Consider the following 26007-nt stretch of genomic DNA (forward strand, 5'->3'; position numbering starts at 1 on the left):
GGATGCCGCCCCTGGAGGGGACCAAGGTGTGGACCAAGCCTACTTCTCCTCCATTGTAATTTTGCTTAAGCAAACCCGCATAACAAAGACCAGGTCTTCCATTCCACACTGCTGCCCAAAGCCCGTCAGCGGCCATCCCTCGCCATCCAACCAAGCTCAGACGCTCGACCTCAGCCAACAAGGAGCCACAGTTGGCTCCTGCATATCTCCTGGGCCCTTCCTCTGTCACAGAGCATCCCGTGCGCCCCAAACAATCCACACGCCCTCAGATCTTTCCACGTGCTGTAGCCAGGTGGAAATATTCTAAATTCTTTCTCTTGCTCAATTCCTCCAAGTGGTCTTTCCAGGCTCAACTCACGAGTCAGTTGCTCTGAGGCTCTTCCTTGAGTGCTCCGACCTGACAACCTCATATTAGAAGCAGCAACATTCCCTGGGGGGCAAAGCAAATTGCTGTGTGTCTGTGTCTCTCCTCGGGGTATGTTCTGCTCATCCCTGTATCCATTCCCGTGCTGGGTGAAAAGCAGGACCTTGGTGATGGGTGAAATTACTAAGTATTGTTTTAAATTAATATCGGTGTGGCTTCCGCTCCACTCTGAATTTCAGAGAAAGGTAAATCCAAGCCACGGTGAGGTGGTATCTCATGTCCGTTAGGATGGCTAATACTGAAAAAAAAGAGGGAGGGAGAAGAGAGAGAGGAAGGAGGACGTGTGAAGGGGAGGGACCCAATGGGGATAGAAAGAGAGAAAAGTGTTTGCCAGGATGTAGAGGAATTGGGAGCCTTGTGGAGTATTGGTGGGGAGGTAAAATGGTACAGCTGTGATGGGAAAAAGAGCTGAAGGTGACGTGTGAAACAGATCCTTGCACGCCGGGTTCACAGCCCCATTGTTCACAAGAGCTAAGCCATGGGAACAGCCTAAGTGTGCCCTGATGGACAAGTCAAATGAGGCACGTCCACCCAATGGAGTATTACTCAGCCTTGCAAAGGAACTTCTGACACCAGTTACAGCTCGGCTGAACCTGGAAGGCACTGTGCTAAGTACAATAAGCCAGTCACGAAGGGATGCATCTGGTACGATTCCATTTATATGAGGTCCCTAGAGCGCCCAAATCTATAGAGACAGGAAGTAACAGAGTGGGGGCCAGGGGCTGGGGGAGGACGAGTAAGGAATTATTATTCCATGGGTACCAAGTTTCAGTTTTGCAAGGTGAAATGGTTCCGGAGATGGAAGAAATGGTTCTGGAAATGGAAGTTAGCTGGTTGTATGACACAGGATACTCTTGATTCCTCTGACATGTATGCTTGAAAGCGGTTGAGGGAGCCGGGCGTGGTGGCGCACGCTTGTCATCCCCAGGCTTGGGAGGCTGAGACAGAAGGATCGCACGGGTTCGAAGCCAGCCTCAGCTACTTAGTGAGGCTCTCAGCAACTTAGTGAGACCCTGTTTCCAAATAAAATATAAAAAAGGTCTGGGAGTATATCCCAGAGGTAGAAAGCCTCTGGGTTCCACCCCTAGTACCACCAAAAAAAAAAAAAAAAAAAGTGGTTAAGGGAACAAAGTTTAGGCTGTATTTTTTAACCATAACAATAAAAGTTACTATCGTCTTTTGCGCCCTGCCTAAGGACCCCGGGAGCCCGAGTTTGAATCCCGGCCGTCCCACGCCCCAGCTGGGTGGCCCCGGCCCTTTCGAGCTGTCTCTACTGTGGACAGGAATTTCCCCTGAGCACAAAGGCTTTATTTCTGAAGGACCGGCTCAGAGCTTAGCTTTACGACCTTTTGCAAAGCACATATCATTTTGAGATGAGAATGTATGCCTACGTGGTAAACGGTATGTGCTATTTTTGTTTCCGGGACCCAAAATACCCAGCAGGTGCCCAGAGAATGAGAGTGTTTCACTTGGAAATTGTCGTGGTTTGAGAAGATGCAGGAGGACTTTCCCACCCTGCGGATGGATTCCCTCTGCTGCCCCCTAGAGGCTAATGCCGGCATCGACCTTTCCTCACTGTCAAAGGCGGCTCACCAAGTCCCCAGGTCTCTCCGGCTTAGCACACAGGGGCTGCCAGTTTGCCCACCGGAGCACGTGTTCATGTATAATTCATGGCATATCACGTTGCCTGGCAAATGAATATTTATCAGCCTTTTCATAAGACGCAGGCTGGTGTTTCCTTTCTCCGCTATCAAAACTCTAGACTGCAGCAAATAAAATTTGTGAGCAAATAGAGAGAAGAGAGAGAACGCAGCAGCTAAATAAACTCACAACCAAGCCCATTCCACTTGTAATTTTCCATTTTCCGGGGCCTCTGGCGCGTACGGAGGTGGTTTCGGCTCGGCTACAACGGGGACCTGCTGAGAGTTCTAGAATAGAAACGCTTCCATATGCTGCACCCGTGGCCCCCGCGCCAAACGTCCCCACGCCCCGTCCTGTCCCAGTTTCCACTTCAGAGGAGCCCGGGACCCTCTCTAGTTCCACGCCTGACCCCCTGCATGGAGACTGAGTGGGAAGAGGGGGGACCAAGAGAAGGGAGCCCTAAATAATAAAACCGGGCCAGAATGGCTGTTGGCATCCAGTCAAATAAAATTTCATGACTTCCAAACTGAGCCACCACCCAGAGGGGGAACAGCCCTGCACCACGAACAGCTGAGCCTGATGAACCCTCTCCTCGTGAATTGGGCCAATAACAAAAATACATCAAAATACATACAATAACAAAATACAATAACAAAAATACATCAAAAGAGCCCTGTCTGCTGGCGATGGTGTGGCCTGGTGCCTCTTACGGAGAAGAACCAAGGGTCCTCAGGATCCTGGTTCTTTTTTTTTTTTTTTTGGTGGTACTGGGGTTCCTGGAAGCCCTTCTACCTCTGGGCTACACTCCCAGACCTATTTTTTTTATTTTTGAAACAGGGTCTCTTACGCCAGCGCGGCTGGCTTCGAACCTGCGCGATCCTCCTGTCTCCGCCTCCCAAGCGCGAGGATTACAAGCGTGCACCACCACGCCCGGTGGGATCCTGGTTCTATTGACTTCTTTCCTCCCATAAATCACTGATTTGGGAGGTGGTGCTGACGGCCTCGGGTGCTCGTGGGCACATCACGAGGAGGTGATATTTCCACGAGGCTCTGAGCCCAGGCTTGCTTGGTGCCGCTGAGGTTGGCGCTGCTGCTGGTATCGATGGTCATTGTTAATGTAGACGGAGCCCTTGCTGTGCACCAGACCACATATCAACCCTACTACGACATGTTATCCTCAGAACACCCTACTGAGGCGGGCATCGCTATTTTTTTCTCTACTTTTCAGATAGGAAAACTGAGGCAGAAAGAGGAAGAGATGCGCCCACGAGCTGTGCTGCCCAAGCTGGGAGCCACGTTTGTGTCTACTTGTCCTTGAGACTCATGTTCTTCCAACTACCCTCCCCTGGAACCCAGAAGCTTGGGTTCCAGGAAGAGACTCGCGGACGCCTGACAGCGTGGCCTTGGGAGCGACATTTTATCTCGAAGAGGCTCTGTTTTGTCACAACACACGTATAAGTGGCGCCACCGTACTTGCTTTGCAGGGCCGCTGCGAGCACCCAGTTGGACTGTGTGAATTCTAAGGAGCTCTGTGACCGTGGACGGGCCTGTGACCATTCCCAGTGAAACAGTTACAGTGGAGAGTCCAGGAACACAGACGAGATTTTCATGGGTTTAAAGCATTGTTGGAGAACAGAGACACAGAGTTGGCGACACATGTGTGCCTGCATGCATTCATTCATGCATGCGTGCATGGAATGAAAAATCATCGCACACTTGCCGGGAGCCAGAAAACATGGGGGTTTTCATCATTTCAGATAAGGACTGGGCGACACAAATGTTAAACAAGGGAACCGAGCAGAGAGTCACAGCTAAACTGTGATTTGATAGCAGGTACGCAAAGACTCGGGGGAAGAGAACTCTGGGGAGAGGGAATAGCTTTCTCAAAGGCCCTGAGAATGGACTTCATCAGAATCTCTAAAAGGGGGCCCTTGTGCAAAATACTTTTTTTTTTTTTGGTGGTACTGGGGTTCCTGGAAGCCCTTCTATCTCTGGGCTACACTCCCATACCTATTTTTACATTTTTATTTGGAAACAGGGTCTCCTAAGCCAGCGCGTGTGGCTAGCTTCAATCCTGCGTGATCCTCCTGTCTCTGCCTCCCAAGCGCGGGGATTACAAGCGTGCGCCACCACGCCCGGCTGTGCAAAATACTTTGAAAACCTCTTTTATTGGACCGTGTCCGTGTCCAGGGCAGAGTGAGAAACTCTTTGGAAATCCTGGGGCTTTGCATCTGGCTGCGGGCCCTTTGAGCTGGGATATAGCTCCCGCACTTCCTCATGCAAGGTTGCAGAAGGGTCAATCTTGATCAACATTGATTGATTGAAGGGTCAACCTGAACATTGATCCAGGCGGTCCAGGATCCCGCCCTAGGCTGGCGACTAACTTCCTGTGCAGACTTACAGGTTGGGACCTCTGTTTCCCCATTTGCTAATTTAAGAACATTGCCCAGCGGCAATGTTGGAATGTGCGGTCTGGTGCCAGGGTCTGGGCCAAACGCCACCCTCAGTATCGCTTCCAAGGCCCCGTTGTCAGAAACCACCTGCTCCCGATGCCCCTTGGGGCAATCCTGCAGGGGATGGGAGCTCCTCGGACCCCAGGGAAGCATCCAGGGCCTCCACCCTCTCCCGGAGCTCTGGATACCTTCCTCTCGTCGATGCTCTCCGAGTTCGACATCAGTTTCTTCAACAGCGGAGGATCCAGCGCCTGGAACCGCCGTCGGAACTGAGCCAGCCCCATGTGCTCTGCGTAGCCTGGGGAGGAGGGGAGCAGAAAGATGTCAGAGTCACCGGAAGACCCAGTCCAGCACCCTGGACTGCCTGGAGTCCAGGAACCCACCCCCAGGCTGGAGACTAACTTCCTGTGTCGATTTACAGGTTCAACCTCAGTTTCCCCATTTGCTAATTTAAGAGACTGGATTTGGCCAGCACTTTCCAACTGCATTCCCCAGAACACAAAACCTATTAAATGCACCACAGAACATCTGAAAGAACAGAACTCTGGCCCGCCTCCAGGAAGCCCATAAAACGTGTCAAGGGTTCGAGAAGTCCTGCATGGGAGGCACTTCGTACTGGGAATGGAACCCAGGGGCATTCTACCTCTGAGTGACACCCCCAGCCCTATTTTTATTCTTTATTTGGAAACAGGGTCTCACTGAGTTGCAAAGGGCCTCACTAAGTAGCTGAGGCTGTCTGCAAACCGTGATCCTCCTGTCTCAGCCTCCCGGATGCTGGGATTACAAGTGTGCACCCCCACGCCTGGATCGTGAAGAGCTCTTTGCCTGATACTTTTCTCCACTGTACCTAAGGCTCATGGGGATGTCTCACTGAAGTACCAAACGGCTCGTGAAGAGGCCTGTAGCACCGGGTGGACGGGCTGCATCCTTCGTGTGTGGAACAGAGGATAAGGGGTTTGAAAAGCTCCCCAGAGCCGGGCGTGGTGGCGCACGCTTGTAATCCCAGCACTCGGGAGGCGGAGACCAGAGGAGAGTGGTTCGCAAACAGCCTTAGCTACTTAGCGAGACCCTTTGCAACTCAATGAGACCCCGTTTCAAAAAATAAAGAGACTAAAAATTAGGGCTGGGGATGTAGCTTGGAGGTGCAGGGCCCCTGAATTCCATCTCCAGGACTGCAAAAAAAAAAAAAAAAAAAAAAAGCCGGGCATGGTGGTGCACGCTTGTAATCCCTGTCTTTGTGAGGCGGAGACAGGAGGACCACGCAGGTTGGAAGCCAGCCTTGCTGGCTTAAGAGACCCTGTTTCCAAATGAAAATATATATATATATAATAGGTCTGGGAGTGTAGCCTGGAGGTAGAAGGGTTTCCAGGAACCCCAGTACCACCAAAAAAAAAAAAAAAAAAAAAAAAAAAGCTCCCAGAGACAGTGATATTGGAGATAACCTTTGAAGGAAGCTTGAGTGTCCCAGAGGATTTGCACGGAAGGAAAGTCCATGCAGAGGACACAGTGCAGACATGACCTAGATCAGCGAAAGAGGAGGAACAGAATTTACTGAGCACCTGTCTGCACTACGCACTGGGTGACAACTTCCTTGCACTACGTACACTCTGGGGCCTTCTTTATTATCCCCATTTTATGAATGGGAAATCAAGGCCCAGAAAGGTAAATTCCCCTCATCACACAGAATAGTAAGCTTCCCAGCTGGGATGGAAACCCAGGTAGTGAAGCCGGGCGTGGTGACACAAGTCTGTAATCCCAGCACTTGGGAGACTGAGACAGGAGGATCACAGGTTCGAGGACAGCCTCAGCAGGTTAGTGAGACTCTAAGCAATCTAGCAATACCCTGTTTCCAAGCTAAATAAATAAATATATATATATATATATATATATATATATATATATGAGGTACTTGGGAGTATAGCTTTAGAATGCCCCTGGGTCTAATCTCTAGTACCACAATAATATAAATAAAATAAAACAAATGCAGGCAGTGAGATGCAGTGGACAGTAGTCAAAGGTAAGCAGAGGCTGGGTTCCAGGGCATGGGATTCAGACTCCAGGCCTCACAGATTGGGCTCCCCCTGGGTGCAGGAGCATGGTGGAGCCCTGGTTGCTTGAGAAAGGCCCCAAACCAGCCACACTGGAGAATTTCTGGTGGGATGGTAACGCCATTTCTGAGATGTCACAACAAGCTGTGTGCATAAACCCGGGGAGGAGCTAGCACAGGAGTGTGGTCGATCCAAGTCTTCCGTGGGGAATGAGGAGGGTCTCGGGCTAGCTGCAAAGGAGGCGGACAGCATGGAGATGTGGGAGCCAGGAGGTCGCGGGCCTACATCTGTCTCTCAGGTCAGACTTAGCTGGGCTCACATCCCTATTCTGTCCTCATGAGCCCCGCAACTGGAGACAAAGGATGGCACCTCTGGGATATTCGATCTCTACTTGACAACATAATGGCGAGGCTGAGCCTCACACAGTCACTGTGAGGATGAACGCAGTGGTGGCTGGTGTGAAGGCGGCGGTTAACGTGCATTCGGTGCCTTCCCGCACCCTGCTGCACTCCTGGGCTCTACCCCCCCACCCCCCGCTAGCTCACCCAGCTCTTGTGGTAACCATGGGAGCCGGGAGCTACTACAGGACAGGAAAAGGAGGCATGTTCTAGGGATGTGCCTGGGGTCACAGAGCTGGCTGGAGTCGGCCAAGTGTGCACCAGGCCTGCAGGCTGCAAGACAGGCAGCGATTCCCGGACAGTCACCCCGCTGGTCTCTGCAGGGGATTGGTCCCAGGACCGTCCTTGGACACCAAAATCCAGAGATGCTCCGGTCCTTCATATAAAATGGTGGCCTATTGGCACAGAACCCAAACACATCCCCTCTTTATACTTTAAATCAACTCTTTCCTTTTGTGATACTGGGGATGGAACCCAGGGGCATTGTACCTCCGAGCTACACCCCCAGCCCTATTTTTTAGTCTTTTTTATTTTTTGAAACAGGGTCTCACTGAGTTGCAGAGGGCCTCACTAAGTAGCTGAGGCTGTCCGCGAACCGCGATCCTCCGGTGGTCGCAGCCTCCCGAATGCTGGGTTTACAAGCATGCGCCACCACGCCCGGCTCCTAAATCGTTTCTAGATTATTATAGTCCAATATAAATTCAGTATAAACAGTTGTTATACCAGGTAAATGAGGGACTAAAGACAGAGAACCAAGTCTGTACATATTCTGTACAGGCTCAATTTTTCTTTCTGATATTTTTTGATCCAAGGTTGGTTGAGTCCCTAGAAACGCAGACCTCACAGACAAGAGGAACCAAGCAGAACCCCAGGTGCTGTGCTAAGGGCTTTATCTCATTGAATGTGTGTACTGACAAGTCCCCGGCACACAGTAGGCGCTCAATCAACAGTACATGTGTTTATGTGTTACACAGGCAGGTATATGTGTACACATAACATGTGCCTAAATTCAAAATCATAAATGTTTAGTGCATGTATCTATGTATGTATGTAAACAGATCTTATGTGGGCGTGGATAAGACAGGAGTGATTCAGAATAAAAAGAGAGAGACAGAGAGAGAAACAGAGAGAGACGGACAGAGAGAGAGAGACAGAGAAAGAGAAACAGAGAGAGAAATCAAACCAGGTCTGGGAGGGAAAAACTCCAAGTTTTTCCATGAGATAGAGCCAGACCCTTTGCTTCACTGCAGAGCTTGTCCTGGGCTGGGCGGATACTGCAGGGAGGCCGCCGGACAGGCCCAAGGAGGGGACACCATGACAGGAATGGACACGCAGGTGCTCTGACAGCACGGCCACACCCCGGGGGCCTGCAAAGCCCCAGAGCTTCCCACCAGGCAGCCAGCGGGCAGCATCGATCGGCTGCGGCTGCGGGGCCGCACTGTTGGCTGTGACCATCTCGCATTCCCTGACATTACCTACCTCCCTCCACCTCAGCGGCACCAGCGGGAGGGAAAATTGATGGTGTGTGCGGGGGACCGAGGGTCTTGTCTCTGCCTTCAGCTGTTCCCAGCTTCTCTGTAAAGTGCTCTGTCCCCAAGGCTCCCTGACCCATGCACTGGGGGGGGGGGGTGCAGTGACCACCGGCTGGGGTTTTGGTGACCACAGAGAGCCGGGCGTGGTGGCGCACGCTTGTAATCCCCGCGCTTGGGAGGCAGAGACAGGAGAATCACGCAGGTTTGCAGCCAGCCGCGCTGGCTTAAGAGACCCTGTTTCCAAATAAAAATATAAAATATAGGTGTCTGGGAGTGTAGCCCAGAGGTAAAAGGGTTTCCAGGAACCCCAGTACCACCAAATAATAATAATAAATAGTAATAATAATAGTAATAATAATAATAATAATAATAATAATAACAACCACAGACATATTAAGATGGTTTCTGCCGGCCCCAGATACTCTGTTCTCTGCAGAGAGAAGGCTGGGAGGGGGTCTGGCAGAGGCCTGTGGCAGGGGGTGCTGAAAGTCCTAAGAAAGCTTAAGAACAAACTCCACTGCTCAGATGAAGTATTGGTGGGGAGCTGGGTGCGTGCGTGCTCCTTGAACCTGAGGACCGCATTCCTCTGGTTACAGCCCTGCCCTCGCCTCCCCAGCTGGGCCCGAGATCTGAATGTCCGGCAGCAGCGTTCACAGCCTTCCCTGCAGACATTGGCACCGCTGCCCACAATCCCTGTTCTCTGTGAACCCCACTCCTGCGCACGCAGGCGCCTCCACCTCCCAGGCCTGGCACTCGCTACAGCGTCTGCAATGTTCCTGCTCCCCGGCTCCTCCCTCCCTAGACAGGAGCGGCCTGTACGTCTCAAGGCCCGATTAGGAGTGTACCCCTCTGGGGTCCCCCAGCTCTCTCCTCTGAGCACCTCCTGCATCCCCGTGAGACTCCCACAAGTGTACTCAGCTTTCACACAAAAGTGAGCTTTTTTTTCTCATATTTGGGTTTTTGTTTTGGTTTGGTTTGGTTTTTTTTGCAATACTGGGGATGAAACCCAGGTGCATTTTACCTCTGAGCTACATTTCCAGCCCTATTTTTTATTCTTTATTTTGAAACAGGGTCTCACTGAGTTGCAAAGGGCCTCACTAAGTAGCTGAGCCTGTCCGCGAACCGCGATCCTCCTGTCTCTGCCTCCCAAATGCTGGGATTACAAGCGTGCGCCACAAAGCCTGGCTTCTATTTGGTATGTATGTATGTATGTATGTATGTATGTATGTATGCATGCATGCATTTACTGTGGTACTAGGGGTGGAACCCAGGGGCTTTTCTACCTCCGGGCTATACTCCCAGACCTATTTTATACTTTATTTGGAAACGGGGTCTCACTAAGTTGTTGAGAGCCTCACTCAGTAGCTGAGGCCGGCTTGGAACCTGTGCGATCCTCCTGTCTTAGGACAAGCGCTGGGATTACAAGCGTGCGCCACCATGCCCGGCTTCTATTAGGTTTCTGAAACAAGGTCTAGCTAATTTCCCGAGAGTTTTACTAAGTTGCTGAGGCTGTCCTCGAACCTGTGATCCTCCTCTCTCAGCCTCCCGAGTACTGGGATTGCAGGCGTACACCACCATGCCTGGTTCAAAGTGGGAAGGTTGACCTCCCGAGTCCCAGTTGATTAGGATGCAGCCCCTTCCCGGACTATGCAGGTGACCCCAGAAATCACAAGGGCTTTGGGGTCCAAGAGACCTGGTCCCAATCCAGGCTCTGCCGGGGACCAGGCAGTGAGACTCAGAAACTCCTTCACCCCTGAGCTTCTGCGGCTCCATCTGTCAAACCGGACGGGGCTGGTCATGGCCTCTCCCTCCCTCCCGGAGCTGCTGAAAAGAGCCCGGGCTCCTGCACACAGTAGGTGCTCCTGTCTGTCCCTCCACGGCCACTGGAGAGCAGGTGCTAGGGTCAGAGAGGAGAGGCTCTGTTCCCGCTGCCTCTTACCTGTCCTGTGCAGACGCAGCGCCTCCAGGATGTGAGAGCCTGCGAGCTGGACCCTGAGCGCCGCAATGTTCAGGGTCGGGGGCCCATCTGTCCCAGCTCGGTCTCCACCGGGCTGCAGCGCCGAGGGAGACCCCTGCCCGCCCTTGCTCTCTGTCGCTGGAGCTGGCGTTAGACAGTGGATAAAGTGTAGCCGAGACCGTCTTAGCAGGCTGCTGAGCGCATCCTAGGAGCGAGCAGAGGGGAAGCTAGGACCAGGAGGGTCAGGGGGGGGCAACGGGTGTCTGGCAACTCTTCAAACTACATTCCGCCTGGCCTGGGCACCTCTGGGAGGCCCTAAGTCCTACACCAAGGCCCTCTTGCCTCCATCCTGGTCTGTACTTGTGAGAAGTAAGGGGACTTTACAACAGCCCCTGTTCTGATGGATGGGTAAACTGAGGCACGGAAGAGGCTAGTGAGTGTCCCCAGCCACACAGGAGGCTAAGCAGAGGAGCTGGGATTACAGCCCAGGCGTTGGTCCGAGGACTTTTCTGTTATAATATGTTAAAAGATCCTTCCCATGACTAAGCTTGTTCTCACTGGACCCACCAAGCCAATGTTCTCACCCACTGAGGGTTGGTGCTCCGGATCTAGGCAGCACCTGTGCATCCAGGGCTGGGCCCTGCTGCCTTTCCCCACACAGAGAGAGCCTCGTGGGGGACAAGGCCCCTCGCCGAGGAGCATCTATGGCTCATCCCAAGCCCGGGGACTCAACACTAAGTAGCTGAGATTCTAGCTTCAAACTTAAACCAGTCTACCTTCCAGCATGACCTCTCTGCAGCTCGGACCCTCCTCCCTTTCTTCCCCCGCCAGGCGTGGGGGATGCCTGGCCCCCACCCTGGGCTCGCCTAGGAGGTGAGAGATGGCATGGGCCGCCACCCCATCTTGGAGGAGGTGAGCCTCTGTAGCTCCCAGGGTCCTCACCATCTGCAGCTTGATCTGGGCGCACGGGGCACCCCGCTTCACCGCGCCCAGGCTGCTGGCGAAGGCCCGCCTCACCACGCGGCTGCGCAGCACCCCCAGCGGGGAGGTGGCCTCCAGCCCCGCCACCGCCCGGCACACGGGGTCCAGCTTGGCCCGGGCTTCGAACAGGCTCCGCAGCTCTTCCCTGAAGGAGGAAGGGGGAGAGAGGAGGGCTTCAGCGGGCATGGGAAGCCTGGCCCTGCTTTCTATTTCTTTTTTCTTTTTTTTCTTTTTTCTTTTTTTTTTTTGCTGCATGACAAATGCCAGCTTAGTTCTCAGCGCCTCCCTGCTGGTACCCAAAGCTCACCCATCCTCCCTCACCGTAATAGAGTTCCTAGGGACGCCCTTGCAGGCTGCAGACCTGCAGCGATTCTACCTAGCCGGCATTGTCTCAGAGGGCACAGATCTAGTATGCAGTAGGTGCTCACTGTATGCTCATGAATGCTTCCTGGATGAAATGGCAGCTTCTGTAGCTGCGAGGTCCTATCAATGGAGGGCTAGGCCCTTCCTCCTCCACCCCCATGGCGGACTGGCTTCGAGATTGGTTGCAAGGGTCTGCCTTCAAGTATTTTCTGCGATAAACCTGAGCTGGCCTGCCCTCTGATTTGAGGAGGGGAAAAAAGGTCAAAGAAATCCCTGCTTTCTCCGGGAGGAGGCGTGGGAGGCAGAGAAGACCTGTGCCCCTCCCCCACACCGCCATGGAAACATCCGGGCATCTCCCGTGGCTCCCACAATAGCGTCTGCCATGCCCAGCCTGGCCACCCAAAACATTCAGGATGAGAGCGCTGCCCAAAGGAGCCAGAGGTGTTTGAAACAGGTTAAATGCACGGCAGGGTCACCAGGGTCAGCAAAGGTGGACGCACTGGGCCCGAAGGAGGGTCTGAAGGGTATTTCAAGAGACACTCAAGGAAGGAGGAGACCGGTGTGCAGAAGGTGGGGAGCCTGCTTGTTCAAAGAGGGGCGCTCAGCCAGGCATGGTGGCGCACACTTGTCATCCCAGCATTTGGGAGGCTGAGACTGGAGGATCGCGGTTCGCGGACAGCCTCAGCTACTTAGTGAGGCCCTCTGCAACTCAGTGAGACCCTGTTTCAAAATAAATAATAAAAAATAGGGCTGGGGGTATAGCTTGGAGGTAGAATGGCTCTGGGTTCTATCTCTAGCACTGAAAATAATAATGATGATGATGATGATGGTGATGAGGAGGATGAGGAGGAGGAGGAGGAGGAGAGAAAAAGGAAGAGGAGGAGGAGGAGGAGGAGGAGGAGGAGGAGGAGGAGAGAAGAAGGAAGGGGAGAAGAAGGAAGGGGAGGAGGAGGAGGAGGAGGAGGAGGAGGAGGAGGAGGAGGAGGAGAGAAGAAGGAAGAGGAGAAGGAAGAGGAGGAGGAGGAGGAGAGAAGAAGGAAGGGGAGGAGGAGGAGGAGGAGGAGGAGGAGGAGGAGGAGGAGGAGGAGGAGGAGGGAGGCCACAGCCCTGACCTTTGCACCTGGGTCTCTACCTACAGAACTAGACTGAGACCTGCTTTTGTTTTTGTTTTTGTTTTTGTTTTTTATCATGCCTGGGCAAGTCAACTGTTCCCTCCAGGGCACCTCAGCTCTGCCACTATCAAATAAAAGACTTGGATCCAAACAGTGTTTCAGAAACTTGGGCCCACCCAGGAGCTGCTGGAAGGCTCTTTAGCAAGGCCAGTCCCCAGGAGCCTGCAGCCGGGGCCCGGATCTGAATGCTAAATGCACAGCCCGAGATCTGAGGCCCTGGGCTGCAGAGCTGAGCCTTAAAATAACTCAGGTTTGCCCTCCACCTCTATCTAGGGACGCCTGGCGCGTCTCGGGATGTCTGATAGGGTTTATCCCAAGGGCGCTGCGCCCTTTATTTACTGAGAGCTGTGTCTTTTCCCTTCCCAGAATGCCCCGGGCTCACCTGCGCACCTCACTGGCGCCCCTCATTCAGCCTTGGGTTGCGGAGCAGGAAGGGAATTCAAGGCAGTGAGACAGACCTTGAGAGGCGGCCAGCGCCAGGCTCCTTAATAAGTCACCAGCATCTCACTTCAACCCCCAGCCGCAGCATCCTCCTCCCCACTTCCCAGAGGGGGAAACTGAGGCCTAAGCCTTGCAGCTTGGAAGCAACAAGAGGAACTGAAATATCTGCCTGTCCCCAAAGCTCTGGGGCTGCAGCTGAGTCTTTTGGCCCGACCCAGTGGTGGTGGTTTAAGGTGGAGGAGGTCAGAACAGCCCAGGGGAGACAGAGAGACTGCCCACGGTCACCCAGGTGACAGGGAGGGCCGGGGCTCACCGGGCCTCTGTGGGCCTGCTAGGCTTCCCTTTGCCCTCCCCCGTCTCCTCCTCTCTCTGGGTGACCATGAGCCCTCCTGGATCAGGCATGTGGATGAGCTCAGACCATAAGGTCCTGAGATAAGGTTCTCCCGGGCTCACCTGGATCTGGGTCTAGCCCAGCTCTGCCACGCCCTTAGCCCCGTGATCAAAGGCCTCTCAAATAGGGGCCTCTGAGTTTCCATCTGTCAAAGTGAGCTCAGGACGCCACGCTGTCATAAGGACTCGCCAGTTATTTATAAAGTGTCCAAGCTGATGTAAGGCGTAGAGCGGGCCGTCGCAACTGGTGTTCCCTCGCCGCTTCACCCACACAAGACACCAGCTCTCCCCGGTCCCCCTCCAGCCCTTGCCCCAGCGGTAATTCTGGGCCGAGCAGCCAGGGACCGCAGAGAACTTTTTTCTTATTTCGTTAATGCTACAAAATGTGTCATTTCGGTTTTACTAGCCCGGAGTTCCAGGATGTCCATAAAAGTTGCCCCTCACATCATCTCTGAGATATTTTTAAAAAAGCAAACAGCCCAGCTCCCCTCCCGCCTGGGTCCGCTCTGGCCCTGGGGAGACGCGGCCCTGCTCTGACTGGAGTCAAGGTTCTCTATTATGGAGGGATGGGATTCCTCTGAGGGTGGTGGTGGCTTTGAAATCTCATTGGGGATGATATCTAGGCACCTCAAACACCCCCCGGTGTCCCTAACCCCCCGGGCGGCTCACCATTTGGACTGCTGCAGGATCTGCGGGGCCTCCAGGGCCGCGGGGTTGGGCTTGGCCCTGTGGGTCCAGCCTGTGAGGTCGTAGCGCACGGGGTCCCGTCCTAGCTGGTGGAGCACCTCACACTGGAGCGGCTGCTCGCAGGTCCGCAGGGCAGAGGTTTCTGAAAGGAGAAGGACCAGGGGAATGGATGTCAGAGTCCGGCAGGGACACTGCTTCCATCTTTTGGGGGTTTGTGTGTGGTACTGGAGATAGAACCCAGGGGCATTCTACCTCTGAGCAACACCCCAGCCCTACTTTTTATTCTTTTTTTATGTGTGTGTGGGTGGGGGGGGTGTCTAGGGATGGAACCCAGGGGCATTCAACCTTTGAGCTATACCCCCTGCCCTATTTTTTTATTCTTTATTTTGAGACAGGGTCTCACTCAGTTAAGGAGGGCCTCACTAAGTAGCTGAGGCTGTTTGCGAACCTTGACCCTCCAGTCTCAGCCTCCCGAACGCTGGGATTACAAGCGTGTGCCCCCACGCCTGGCTTTATTCTTTATTTTGAAACAGGGTCTCACTGAGTTGCAGAGGGCCTCACTATATAGCTGAGGCCGGCCTCGAACTGCGATCCTCTTCTCTCAGCCTCCTGAACGCTGGGATCACAAGCGTGCGCCCCCATACCCGGCTTGTTTCCATGTTAACTAGTGTTTCCAGATAGCTGAAGCGAACAAGGCAGGGCCCGCATTCCTCCTGGCTAGTAAAGGACAGGCATCACCTCCAAAAGGATGCACACCTTCGCGCCTCACCCAGCTCGCCCGTGTCCCCGCACGCCGTCCGTGCGCACAGTCCTCAGGAGTTTCACCACACAGCACCTGGGCTGTGATTTACGTAGTCTTTTCCTTAAGCCAATTCCCAGTTTTACAAGTGTGTACATTTAGGAAGAAGTACTCTGTTGCAGGCTCCATGGAAAAGCGAGATTTATTTTCTAATAGGCATGGCAGTAAAGAGTTATTGCATATTTTTAAGCGACTTATTTACGTGCCACCTAAACTTGTCTTGAATTATCATCAGCCAAAAAAATGCACAGTAGACTCCCGGGAGACGCTGGCACGCTCTTGGTTACAAGAGACGCGGCCAGAAACACCAATGGACCTGCCCTTAGAGGTGAGAAATCCAGGGTCCCTGGCCCTTAGTGCTCTGTGAAAGGGGCCCGGCCACGTCACTTCTGGGCCTCAGTTTCCTTCTCTTGTAAAATGGGTGTTAAATAACACACACCTCCCCGGGAGGCGCACTGTTGAAAGGAGCCCGTGTGTGTGACAAATTTTAGTACAGCGACTGGATCATGGCGGTCACTCGGTGTGTGGTCGCGATTGGTCCTGTTTACAGATGTGCATCTGAAATTGCAAAGTGTTTATCTTCCTATCCGCAACGCCCAGCTTCGTGGCACAGGAACATCCCAGAAATACTTGCGGGATGGATGGATGGATGGATGGATGGATGGATGAATGGATGGATGGATGGATAGATGGATAAATGGATAGATGGATGGATGCATGCATGGATAGATGGATAGATGGATGGATAGATGGATGGATGGACGGACGGACGGACGGATGGATGGATGGATGGATGGATGATGGATGGATGGATGATGAGTAGATGATGGATTGATGGATGATGGATAGATGATGGATGGATAATGGTTGGATGGATGGATGGATGGATGATGGATGATGGATGGATGATGGATGGATGATGGATGGATGGATGATGGATGGATGATGGTTGGATGGATGGTTGGATGGATGATGGATGGATGATGGATAAACAAATAACTGGTTGTTTAGTGTATTGCTCTGTTGAGTCCACAGGTCTGGGATAGCTTGCCCTGCATTGAATAACCCCAGACCTTTATTTTTTTATTGGGAGTGTGGTACTACATTGTTTCTTACAACTATTTTCTCTTCCTTCCTTTCTTTCTTTCTTTCTTTTCTTTTTTTTTTTTTTTTTTGCAGTACTAGGGATGGAACCCAGGGGCATTCAACCTTTGAGCTCCATCCCCAGGCCTATTTTTAGTCTTTATTTTGAAACAGGGTCTTGCTACGTTGTAGAGGGCCTCGCTAAGTAGCTGAGGCTAGCCATGGACCTGAGATCCTCCTGTCTCAGCCTCCCGAATGCTGGGATTACAAGCATGCGCCACCACGCCCGGCGAAACATAGTGTGTTTGTGTATGTATATGTGCGTGTGTGTGTGTGTGTGTGTGTGTGTGTGTGTGTAAAATCCAATGTTATGACTGTATTGGTATAAAGACAAATAGATTAATATTATCATATATAGGTATATGTATGTGTGTATATATACATATACATATACTTATACACACATATAGAAACATTGAATTTGGCTTAGATTTTTTGGTTTTCTCCTAACAGAAATTAACATATTCTCAGGACCCTCCCCCAACACCACAGAGCCCAGGTGCCATGCCTCCAGGCGCCATGCCTCCAGGCACCATGCCTCCTCAGCTGGCAGAAGAGTCAGCCCTGGGCGGATCATCAGCAGAGCCAAGCTCTCTGGGAGTAATTTGGGTGTCAGCGCTCTGAACTTGCTCTAGGGAGGCTGCTGGAGAGATAAGATGCTGCTGCTGCTGCTTAGAAACCTAGTCCTGACAGGAGGATCACGTAGGTTCGGAGCCAGGCTCACTGGCTTAAGAGACCCTGTTTCCAAATAAAAATATATATAAAAAAAATAGGTCTGGGAGTGTAGCCCAGAGGCAGAAGGGTTTCCAAGAATTCCAGCACCACCAAAAAAAAAAAAAAGAAAGAAAGAAAGAAAAGAAAGAAAAGAAAGAAAAGAAACCTGGTCCTGAGCCGGGCGTGGTGGCGCACACTTGTAATCCTGGTACTTGGGAGACTGAGACAGGAGGATCGCGGTTCCGCAGCCAGCCTCAGCTACTTAGTGAGGACTTCTGCAACTTAGTGAGACCCTGTTTCAAAATAAAGAATAAAAAATAGGGCTGGGGGTGTAGCTCGGAGGTAAAATGCCCCTGGGTTCCATGCCCAGTACTGCAAAAAAAGAAAAAAGAAAAGAAGAGAAAAGAAAAGAAAAGAAAAGAAAAGAAAAGAAAAGAAAAGAAAAGAAAGGCAGTCCTGGTGTGAGCTCAGGCTCCCCCCATGTCCACACACGGGTTTGCCAGTCACCACCGCGGGTGCACCGTGGCCTCAGCGCACAGCAGGGGACCGTCTCCCAATTTCTCACACCCCACTCCTGTTGGGTCTTCACCCGGAACGCTCCATCAAGACTGTACCCGTGTCCTCCGACGGCTCCCATGTGCCGGCTCAGTGGCCGTTCCTCAGCTACAGCGCTTAACCCAGGGCAGCCTCTCTCCTGAGGCTCCGGGTACCACCTGCTCCTCACGGCTCCCTCTCCACTCCCTGGCCACATCGCTTCTGCGCGGTCTGCTCCTGCGCTACTTGACGGCCTCGACCTCTACCCTTGATGTTGGGACACCCCAAGGTGACCCTCAGGCATCTTCTGTGCTACCCCTCAGCCAGGACCGCGGTCCTCAACCTCCTCGCAGATTCCTCTGCCTTCGTCCTCACCGCCCATTCCTGCTACAGTCCCGGCCTCGTGGAAATGGAGCCGCCTGTCTTGTTCGCTGATATATCTCCCAGGCTGGGCCGGCGCGGCCCCGTCACCTGCTCCTTCAATATTTGCCTAAAGAGCTGACGGATGAGTGAGCAGGTGTCCTGGTCACCATGCCAGCGGGGACCGATCAGGTCTCCGATTGTGTCTGCCGTCTTAACTGCCGGGTGCCTGGGGGTCCCAAGAGCTTTGGATACAGACAAGCCCGGTTTCCAACCCACCTTCTGCTCCACACACTGGCGGTGACCTTGGACAAGCTTCTCCACCCCGCTAAAGCTCTGTCCTTATGGCCCAGGATCAGAGAATCTATCCCGAGACGGATGTCAGGCCCCCTAAACTCTGAGCCTCCACACAGGGGGCTCCTTTAACCCCTTCACAAAAGAATAATATCCTTCATCGCCATCCGTATTCTTCCTCTCATCCACAAACTCGCAGGATCCGGTGACAGCTGGTGGCAAAGCTCTGCGCGCCCAAGATCTACCCAGTCCTGCAGTGGGCGTTCTGGGTAAAGAGGAGCCAGGGGACTCTGGGTCCATTTAACAAGCGCATCAAGGAACAGCGAGAGAGGTCTGCTCAGCATCGCAGGGAGAGAGCACAGAGGCGGGACTTGAACTCGGGGTCCACAGAGGTCAAATCCCATGACTCAGTGGCTCCAGCATGACGGTTCCCTCTCCCCTCTCCCTGCCCCCTCCCACCGATCCAGTCCACCACCTCGTGCTGTGGGCTTAGCCAGGCGTGGTGCTGCAGAACATTTGCCATCTCAGTACTCGGGAGGCTGAGACAGAAGACTGCAGGTTGGAGCTCAGCAGTTTAGGGAGGTCCTCGGCAACTTAGCAAGGCTGTTTCAAAATAAAAAAAAATAAAAATAAAAAAGCCGGGCATGGTGGTGCACGCATGTAATCCCCGCGCTCGGGAGGCAGAGACAGGAGGATCGCGCAGGTTCGAAGCCAGCCGCGCGCGCTGGCTTATGAGACCCCATTTCCAAATAAAAATGTAAAAATAGGTCTGGGAGTGTAGCCCGGAGGTAGAAGGGCTTCCTGGAACCCCAGTACCACCAATAAATAAATAAACAAACAAACAAACAAACAGGAACCAGGGGTGTAGCTGGGAGATAGAATGTGCCTGGGTTCAATTCCCCATGCCATAAATAAAATAATTAATAATAATAATAATTGATTAGCTGGGTGTGGTGGCACATGTTTGTAATCCCAGTACTTGAGAGGCCGAGACAGGAGGATTTCTGGTTCGAGGTCAGCCTCAGGAACTTAGTGAGACTCTGTTTCAAAATAAAGAATAAAAAAATCAGGCTGGGGGTGTAGCTCGGAGGTAGAATGCCTCTGGGTTCGATCCTCAGTACCGAAGAAATATTGATAAATAAAAACTAAGCACTTTCTGGCGAAACCCCTCCCAGCTCCGCCCACCTCCCTGGGCGGCGGCCAGCTTCTCTCACACTTGATTGGCTGCCTTCCGGTCCTGCCTTCCTGCTGCAGCCTGATGGGACCCTTCAGTACCTAAACCTGGCCATACCTCCCACTGCCTAGAATCCTCCGTGGCTTTCCAGGGCTTTAGGGTTAAGACTAAAGTCAGGGCATGATCGCAAGGGTCTCTGCCGCCCGGATCCAGGTGATGTGACAGCCCTGTCCTTTCCTGCTTCCTGTCCCTGGCCTCCCTGTTAAACATATTTGCATGCGCCTCCCCTGTGTTTCCAGGGAAATGCCCCCTATCTGCCGGTGCACAGCCTCGGAGCCAGGCCTGGCTCCCATACCTATCCGTGCTAGCCCGCGAGCCAGCCCGCCATCTTTCTCCAGGAGGACCCTGCTGGTCGCTCTGGGTCGCTGTGTACAGCACAGGACCCAGCAGGCAGTGGCTGCTGACGCTCTTGTGTGTACATGAATGAACTCATGAAGGGGGGAGGTGAGGGCCATGCAGGCTCACGCGCACGCATTTCTGCACCCATGGCTTCTGTGCAGGCCTCATCAGGGCTTTTCCTAGCAATATGCAGATTCCGTGGCCCAGGCTGGGCTCCGCCCAAGCCCACACCCTCACACCCTTACCTCCAGTCCCTGCTCCCTTCTCAAAGGCTGCACGCAGACGCTCGAGCACCACGCTGTCGCTGGAACCCTCCACCCGGGCTTCCTCGTCCAAGACCCAGAAGAGCCCCCAGTCGTTCTCGGTACCCCCTCCAGCCGCCGAGTGGACCTGGAGGAAGGGCCAGGAGGCACTGAGGGCCGGGTCCCCACCAAGGCTGCCCCGGCTACTCTTGCTGCCAATATGGGACACGGGGGCCCAAGTTCCAGCGCCTGGGTTCCAGCTCTGCCCAGGATTCTCAGCACCGGAGCCACAACCTCATAACAACCTAAGGTCACACAGAATCACCTGCTGCGTGACCTTAGGTAACTTACGGTACCTCGCTGGGCCTCATTTCCTGCTCTGCAGAAGGAAGGTCTGAAATAACTCCAGCAAAGAGCTGTAGTGAGGGGTTATAACAAAGGGGAGCTTCCTGGTGGGTCTGTGCAGAGCCCAGCCCGGAAGGGATGATTCTACCCGCATGGCCTCTATATTGAGCCGGGCGTGGTGGCGCATGCTTGTCGTCCCAGCATTCGGGAGGCTGAGACAGGAGGATAGTGGTTCGCGGTCAGCCTCAGCTACTTAGTGAGGCCCTCCGCAACTCAGTGAGACCCTGTTTCAAAATAAAGAATAAAAAATAGGGCTGGGGGTGTAGCTCGAAGGTAAAATGCCCCTGGGTTCCATCCTTGGTACCACAGGAAGGAAGGATGGAAGGGAGGGAGGAAAGGAGGGAGGAAGAGAGAGAGAGAGAGAAAAAGAGAAAGGAAGGAAGGAAGGAAGGAAAGAAAGCCTCTGTACTATTCTACAGCCTTGGGGAATAAATTTCACAAAGCGAGTGATCAGAGAACATTTCAGAGGAGAATGCCAACTGCATCCATAGCACAGACGCAGAATTCCTGTCTCGCCAGTGGTCCGGCAATAGGCATCTCTGCAGTTTTGCTTCAGGGCAACAGAGAGGGCTGGGAAATCCTGAGGCTGATCCATAAAGAAGTGCCGCAGCCCACAGCGGGCCAAGTGGCCCGGGGTCGTGCGTGGGACCAGCCACCCGGGGCGCCCAGCACAGGAAGCTGGGGCACTGAAGCCGGGGGTCCTGTGTGAACCACCTCTCTGGTAGTGCTAGGCTGCGCTCCTCAAAGCCCCCAGAGGAAGAGGGGTGCCCGAGGTCACATGGCCTTCGTCATCAGAGCTGCAGCAGACTGCCAGTCTCTACTCAGAAGGTGGCCACAGGAGCCACAGCCCAGTGGCCCTGGGACCACCGCCCCATCTGACACTCGAATTATCTCTTTGGTCCCGAGCCTCCCAAGGAGGGGTACAGGTGAGAAGGCTGGCCAGGGCTGGGAACAAGCCAGAAAGCTTTGGACAAGAAAAACACGGCAGGCAGTCCCCGTGGCTTACAAAGGAGGGGGTTCCCGGGCGGCAGGACCCCGAGGCCATCACAGGACACTGTAGGAACTCCATGCCATGGCCATCCATGTGCGGCATCTCCCGGGCATGCGCAGCCGCCCCGGGGAGAGCATCACTCCCATCTTGGAGATGGGAGAACTGGCAGAGACTCAAGACTGTGAAGCGGTGCATCTGTGGTCACCAACATGGGACCCAAGTCAGGCTCCTTCACAGAAAAACATGACCAGGTCAAAGGCAAGAGTCCAGGGACTAGGACGAGGGGAGGGTAAGGGACGGATCAGAGGTCCTCAAAGTGGGTTAAGGATTTCTGTCTCCTTGTTGGTATTTTATGTGTGATGAATTGTTAGTAAGCTACCTGGGGTTTTTGGGGGGTGCTGAGGGCTGAACCCAGGACCGTGCATATGTTAAACATGTGTGCTATCCCCAAAGACAGCGTGTGAGCCCGGGGGAGGAATTGGGGAAGGGCTAAATGAGCGATGTGTGCATGTGTGCCTCCACCATCTTGTACTCCATTAAGGTGTATGACTACAGCACACCGATAACATAATTTATTTTTAAAAAAATTTTTGCGGTACTGGGGATGGGGCCCAGGGGAATTCTACCTCCAAGTAACACCCCCAGCCCTATTTTATTTTTTTACTCTTTATTTTGAAAAAAGGTCTCACTGCATTGCAAAGGGCCTCACTAAGTAGTAGCTGAGGCTGGCTGCAAACCGTGATCGACCTGTCTTAGCCTCCCAAATGCTGGGGTTACAAGCATGCGCCACCATACCCCCTGGCTTCAATAACAAAATTTTTAAAAAATTAAAAATAAGTAAAGGACATCTGTCCCCTCATCCATTGCCCAAGGGCCCCAGTCTCTGCTGAGCACGTATGTCTGAACCTGCTCCTTCAGAGCAGCTAGAATCCAGGAGCGCCTGAGTCTCAGACCACGGGCTCGCTGGCCTGTGCGTGAGTCTATGACATGGGCTCAGGTGTAAAGGAAGCCAGCTCACACACATCTCCACCTCCAGCTGCCCCGGTCACCCCCAGACCTGTCAACACAGACCCAGGGGCGGCCCCAGGCCTCAGATCTCTAAGAACTCCTGGGAGAGTCCAGTCCAGCCCGGAGAACTTGTGGCTCAAAGACTTGGGTTTGCTGGTATTTCACAGAAAATGTAGCATTTGAGAACCCCAGGATGTCCGGTCCCCTGTTACCTGGGAGGGATTCTGATCCATGACGGCCACTGTAGTCCCCGGGGAGGTCTCTGGGAGGTCAAACTGCACAGGAATCCCTTCCTAAAAACCACAGGGTGAAAAGTTAGCTCCTGCAGGGAGGATTTGCATCTGTGGTCAGCCTTTCTTTTGAAAATTATTTTTTTTAAGTCGCAGAGAAAGTCGGGCATGGGGCACACACCTGTGATCCCAGTACTTGGGAGGCCGAAGCAGGAGGATCACAGGTTCGAGGCCAGCCTCGGCAAGGTAGCAAGACCCTCGGCAACTTAGCAAGACCGGTTCAAAGTAACAAATAAAAAGGGTTGTGGGTGTATCTCAAAGATGGATGCCCCTGAGTTCAACCCCCAGTACCCTGGGGTAAGCTCAGCATAAGCTGTGCACATGTGTGTCCCTACCACTCTGAACTACATTATAAAGTAAGACTACAGTCAATGCACCAATAAAGTATATTTTAAAAAGTCCTTAGTACCCATAAAAGAAATAAGCATGCATTAGTTGAAAATATCAAAGGGGTTCGGCATGATTTTTTTTTTTTTTTTGCGGTACTGGGGATGGAACGCAGGGGCATTGTACCTCCGAGCTCCACCTCTAGCCCTATTTTTTAGCCTTTTTAATTTTGAAACAGGGTCTCACTGACTTGCAAAGGGCCTCCCTAAGTAGCTGAGGCTGCCTGAGAACCGCGGTCCTCCGGCTCAGCCTCCACAATGCTGGGATGACAAGCGTGCGCCACTCCCGGCCTTCAGCGTGACATTCTGAAAAATACACATGGCGTGTACTGAACTTTTTTCATCTTCTGAAATCAAAATCCTGTTAAACAACTCCCCAGTCTTTCCATCCTGCAGAAAGTCTTTCAGGGCCCGCAGCCCCGGTAGCTGTTTTAGTTTCTGTCTTGTGGACTGGGCTGCTCTAAGAACCCTGGGAAGAGAGCCCAGCGGGACTCTCCCTCTGACGCCTGGCCATCCCCGGCGTGTGGGCCCTCGCGGCCCCTCCGCGCTGTGGCCGGCAGCAGGAGTCCTCGCCTTCGCGCGGGACAGAGATGCCCGAGTTCTGTTTACCCACTTACCCAGGGCAGACAGGCACTGGTACAAACACGTGTGCACAATCACCTCTCCCACCCTGCCTCCGTTCCTCCCTCCCTCCCTCCCTCCCTCTCCCTCTCTCTCTCTCTCTCTTTCTCTCTCCTCTCTCCTCTCTTTCTCTTTCTCTTTCTCTCTCTCTTCCTTTCTCTCTCCCTCTCCCTCTCTGTCTTTTTCTCTCTTTCTCTTCCTTTCTCTCTCTCCTCTCTGTCTTTCTCTGTCTTTTACTTTCTCTCTTCCTTTCTCTCTCTCCTCTTTCTTTCTCTCTTCCTTTCTCTCTCTCCTCTCTCTTTCTCTCCCTCTCTCTCCCTCCCTCTCTCTCTTTCTCTCTCTCCTTTCTCTCTCTCCTCTCTCTCTTTCTCTTTCTCTCTCCCTCCCTCTCTCTCTTTCTCTCTCCCCCTTTCTCTTTCTCTCTCTCCCCCCTTTCTTTCTCTCTCTCCCTTCCTCTCTCCCTCTCCCTCTCTCCCTCCCTCCCTCTCCCCCCCTCTCTCCCCGCAATTCCCTCTCTTGCCTCCCAGCACCAATGCCCTGAGCTCTGCAAGATGCAACCTGGCCCCACATGGACTGAACCCTGAAATCTCCAAAACTGTGAGCAGATAAAACTTCCTTCCTTAAGCTGTGCCGCTAGGTCTTATGGGATACGGCGATAAGAACGTGGCCCAGGACCGCCTCTGTTCACTCAGGTAGGCTCCTGGATCTGCGCATGCACACGCATGTACTTTCCCTGTGTTGCGATGGGTGGGACGTTGCCCCTCCATAAGCAGGCGTTGCATGCAAGTGGCCGATGTGACCCTGTGATTCTAGGGAGAGGCGGGGTCTTCCGGAGGTGATCAGGACTCAGTCTCCCGTAGCAGAGGCCCCACACCACGTTGGGGTGGCTGCCCTGCCCTCCTGCCTCCCCATGTGAGGACACAGAGTCCCTGTCTCTGGAGTTCGCAGAGAGGTGCCGTTTTAGAAGCAGAGCAGCCCTGGCCCTCTCAGCCCTAGGACTGTCAGGAGTAAGTCTCTGATCTTTACATCGTAGCCAGTCTCAAGTATTTTGGTCAAAGCAACGCCAATCATTCTAAGACATGTATAAATAAAAAAATTTTTAGAAGGGGGAGCTGGGGATTGAACCCAGGGACATTCTGCCTCTTAGCTACACCTACAGCCTTTCTGTATTTTGAGACAGGGTCTCCCTAAGTTATCCAGGCTGGCCTCAAACCTGCAGTCCTCCTGCCTCAGGTCCCCAAGGACTGGGATTACAGGCATGCGCCACCACGCCCGGCCGAACTCTTTTTCATTAATGAGAGAAACGAGGCTGGCAGAGCCGTGTCCATACAGGTGCCCGAATGCGTCCCTGGCACCTACACCCACCGTTCCTGCAGAGGGCTCCCCGGAGGGGAAACGCTGGGCACAGGGCCCACACACCTTCAACTTCGTTAGAGCCTGCCGGCTTGTGTTTCCAAGGGTGTGTGAGGTAGGCAGGAGCGTGGAGGGCGTGTACGGCAGAGGTGCAGGAGTGTGTACGGGGCCTGGGAGGAAGCTGAGGGTCTTTGAGGAGGACCCTGCTGCCCTCGGGTCTGACCGCGCCCGGCCGTACCTCCCGGTACCGCTCCAGGCTGGAGACGAAGGTCCTCTGGTAGCGCAGAAGCTGCAAACGCTCCTGCGCGTAGTTCCAGCCCAGCTCCTCGAAGCTGGCCGCCCGCTCCTTGCCCTGATGCCGGGGGTTCTGAAAGCCCGGAGAGTCCACCACCGTGATGGAGCCCATAGAGAGATGCTGGGAGGAGAAGGATCTAGAAGAAGAGGAGAGAGACCAGAGACAACTTAGACTCTGAAAACCCACTGGCCCGTGCCCGCTGCTTCCCCACAGCAGAGAGGGAAACTGAGGCAGCCGGCGAGGTGGCCTTGGAAAAAACTCAGCTCCCCACTTTACGGGCTGTGTGACCTTGGGCGAGGTGCTTAACCTCTCTGAGCAGGAGTTTCCTCAAGTGCTAAATAAGGATGAAAGTTAGGGAGAGTGATCCCAAGACGAAAGGGGCTAAGGTGTAGAGCCCATCTCTTGTGACGGACGCACGGGTAGACGGCGCAAGCTTTCAGGAGCCGTGACTTCTCCGCCCGGCCCGAGGTGGACAGGTGGCCAGCTTCAAGTCGCCTGTCAATCCGGCTTCC

At 53.4% G+C, this 26007-nt stretch overlaps 1 protein-coding gene across 1 annotated transcript in view; it reads right to left on the minus strand.

The window, feature by feature from the left end:
- Positions 1–26007, minus strand: part of MYO18B (myosin XVIIIB) — a gene marked incomplete at both ends in the record, with an annotated part of 248379 nt that overhangs the window by 177670 nt on the left and 44702 nt on the right. Inside the window, 7 exons of the mRNA XM_080717797.1 lie at positions 4707–4816; positions 10436–10658; positions 11396–11579; positions 14470–14629; positions 20150–20294; positions 22763–22843; positions 25439–25631. Coding sequence (XP_080573923.1) covers positions 4707–4816; positions 10436–10658; positions 11396–11579; positions 14470–14629; positions 20150–20294; positions 22763–22843; positions 25439–25631 — 1096 coding nt within the window. The remainder of the gene's footprint in view (positions 1–4706; positions 4817–10435; positions 10659–11395; positions 11580–14469; positions 14630–20149; positions 20295–22762; positions 22844–25438; positions 25632–26007) is intronic.

This window comes from Muscardinus avellanarius (assembly GCF_963383645.1).
Source record: "Muscardinus avellanarius genome assembly, chromosome: 21".
In the NCBI taxonomy this organism is placed as follows: Eukaryota; Metazoa; Chordata; class Mammalia; order Rodentia; family Gliridae; genus Muscardinus; species Muscardinus avellanarius.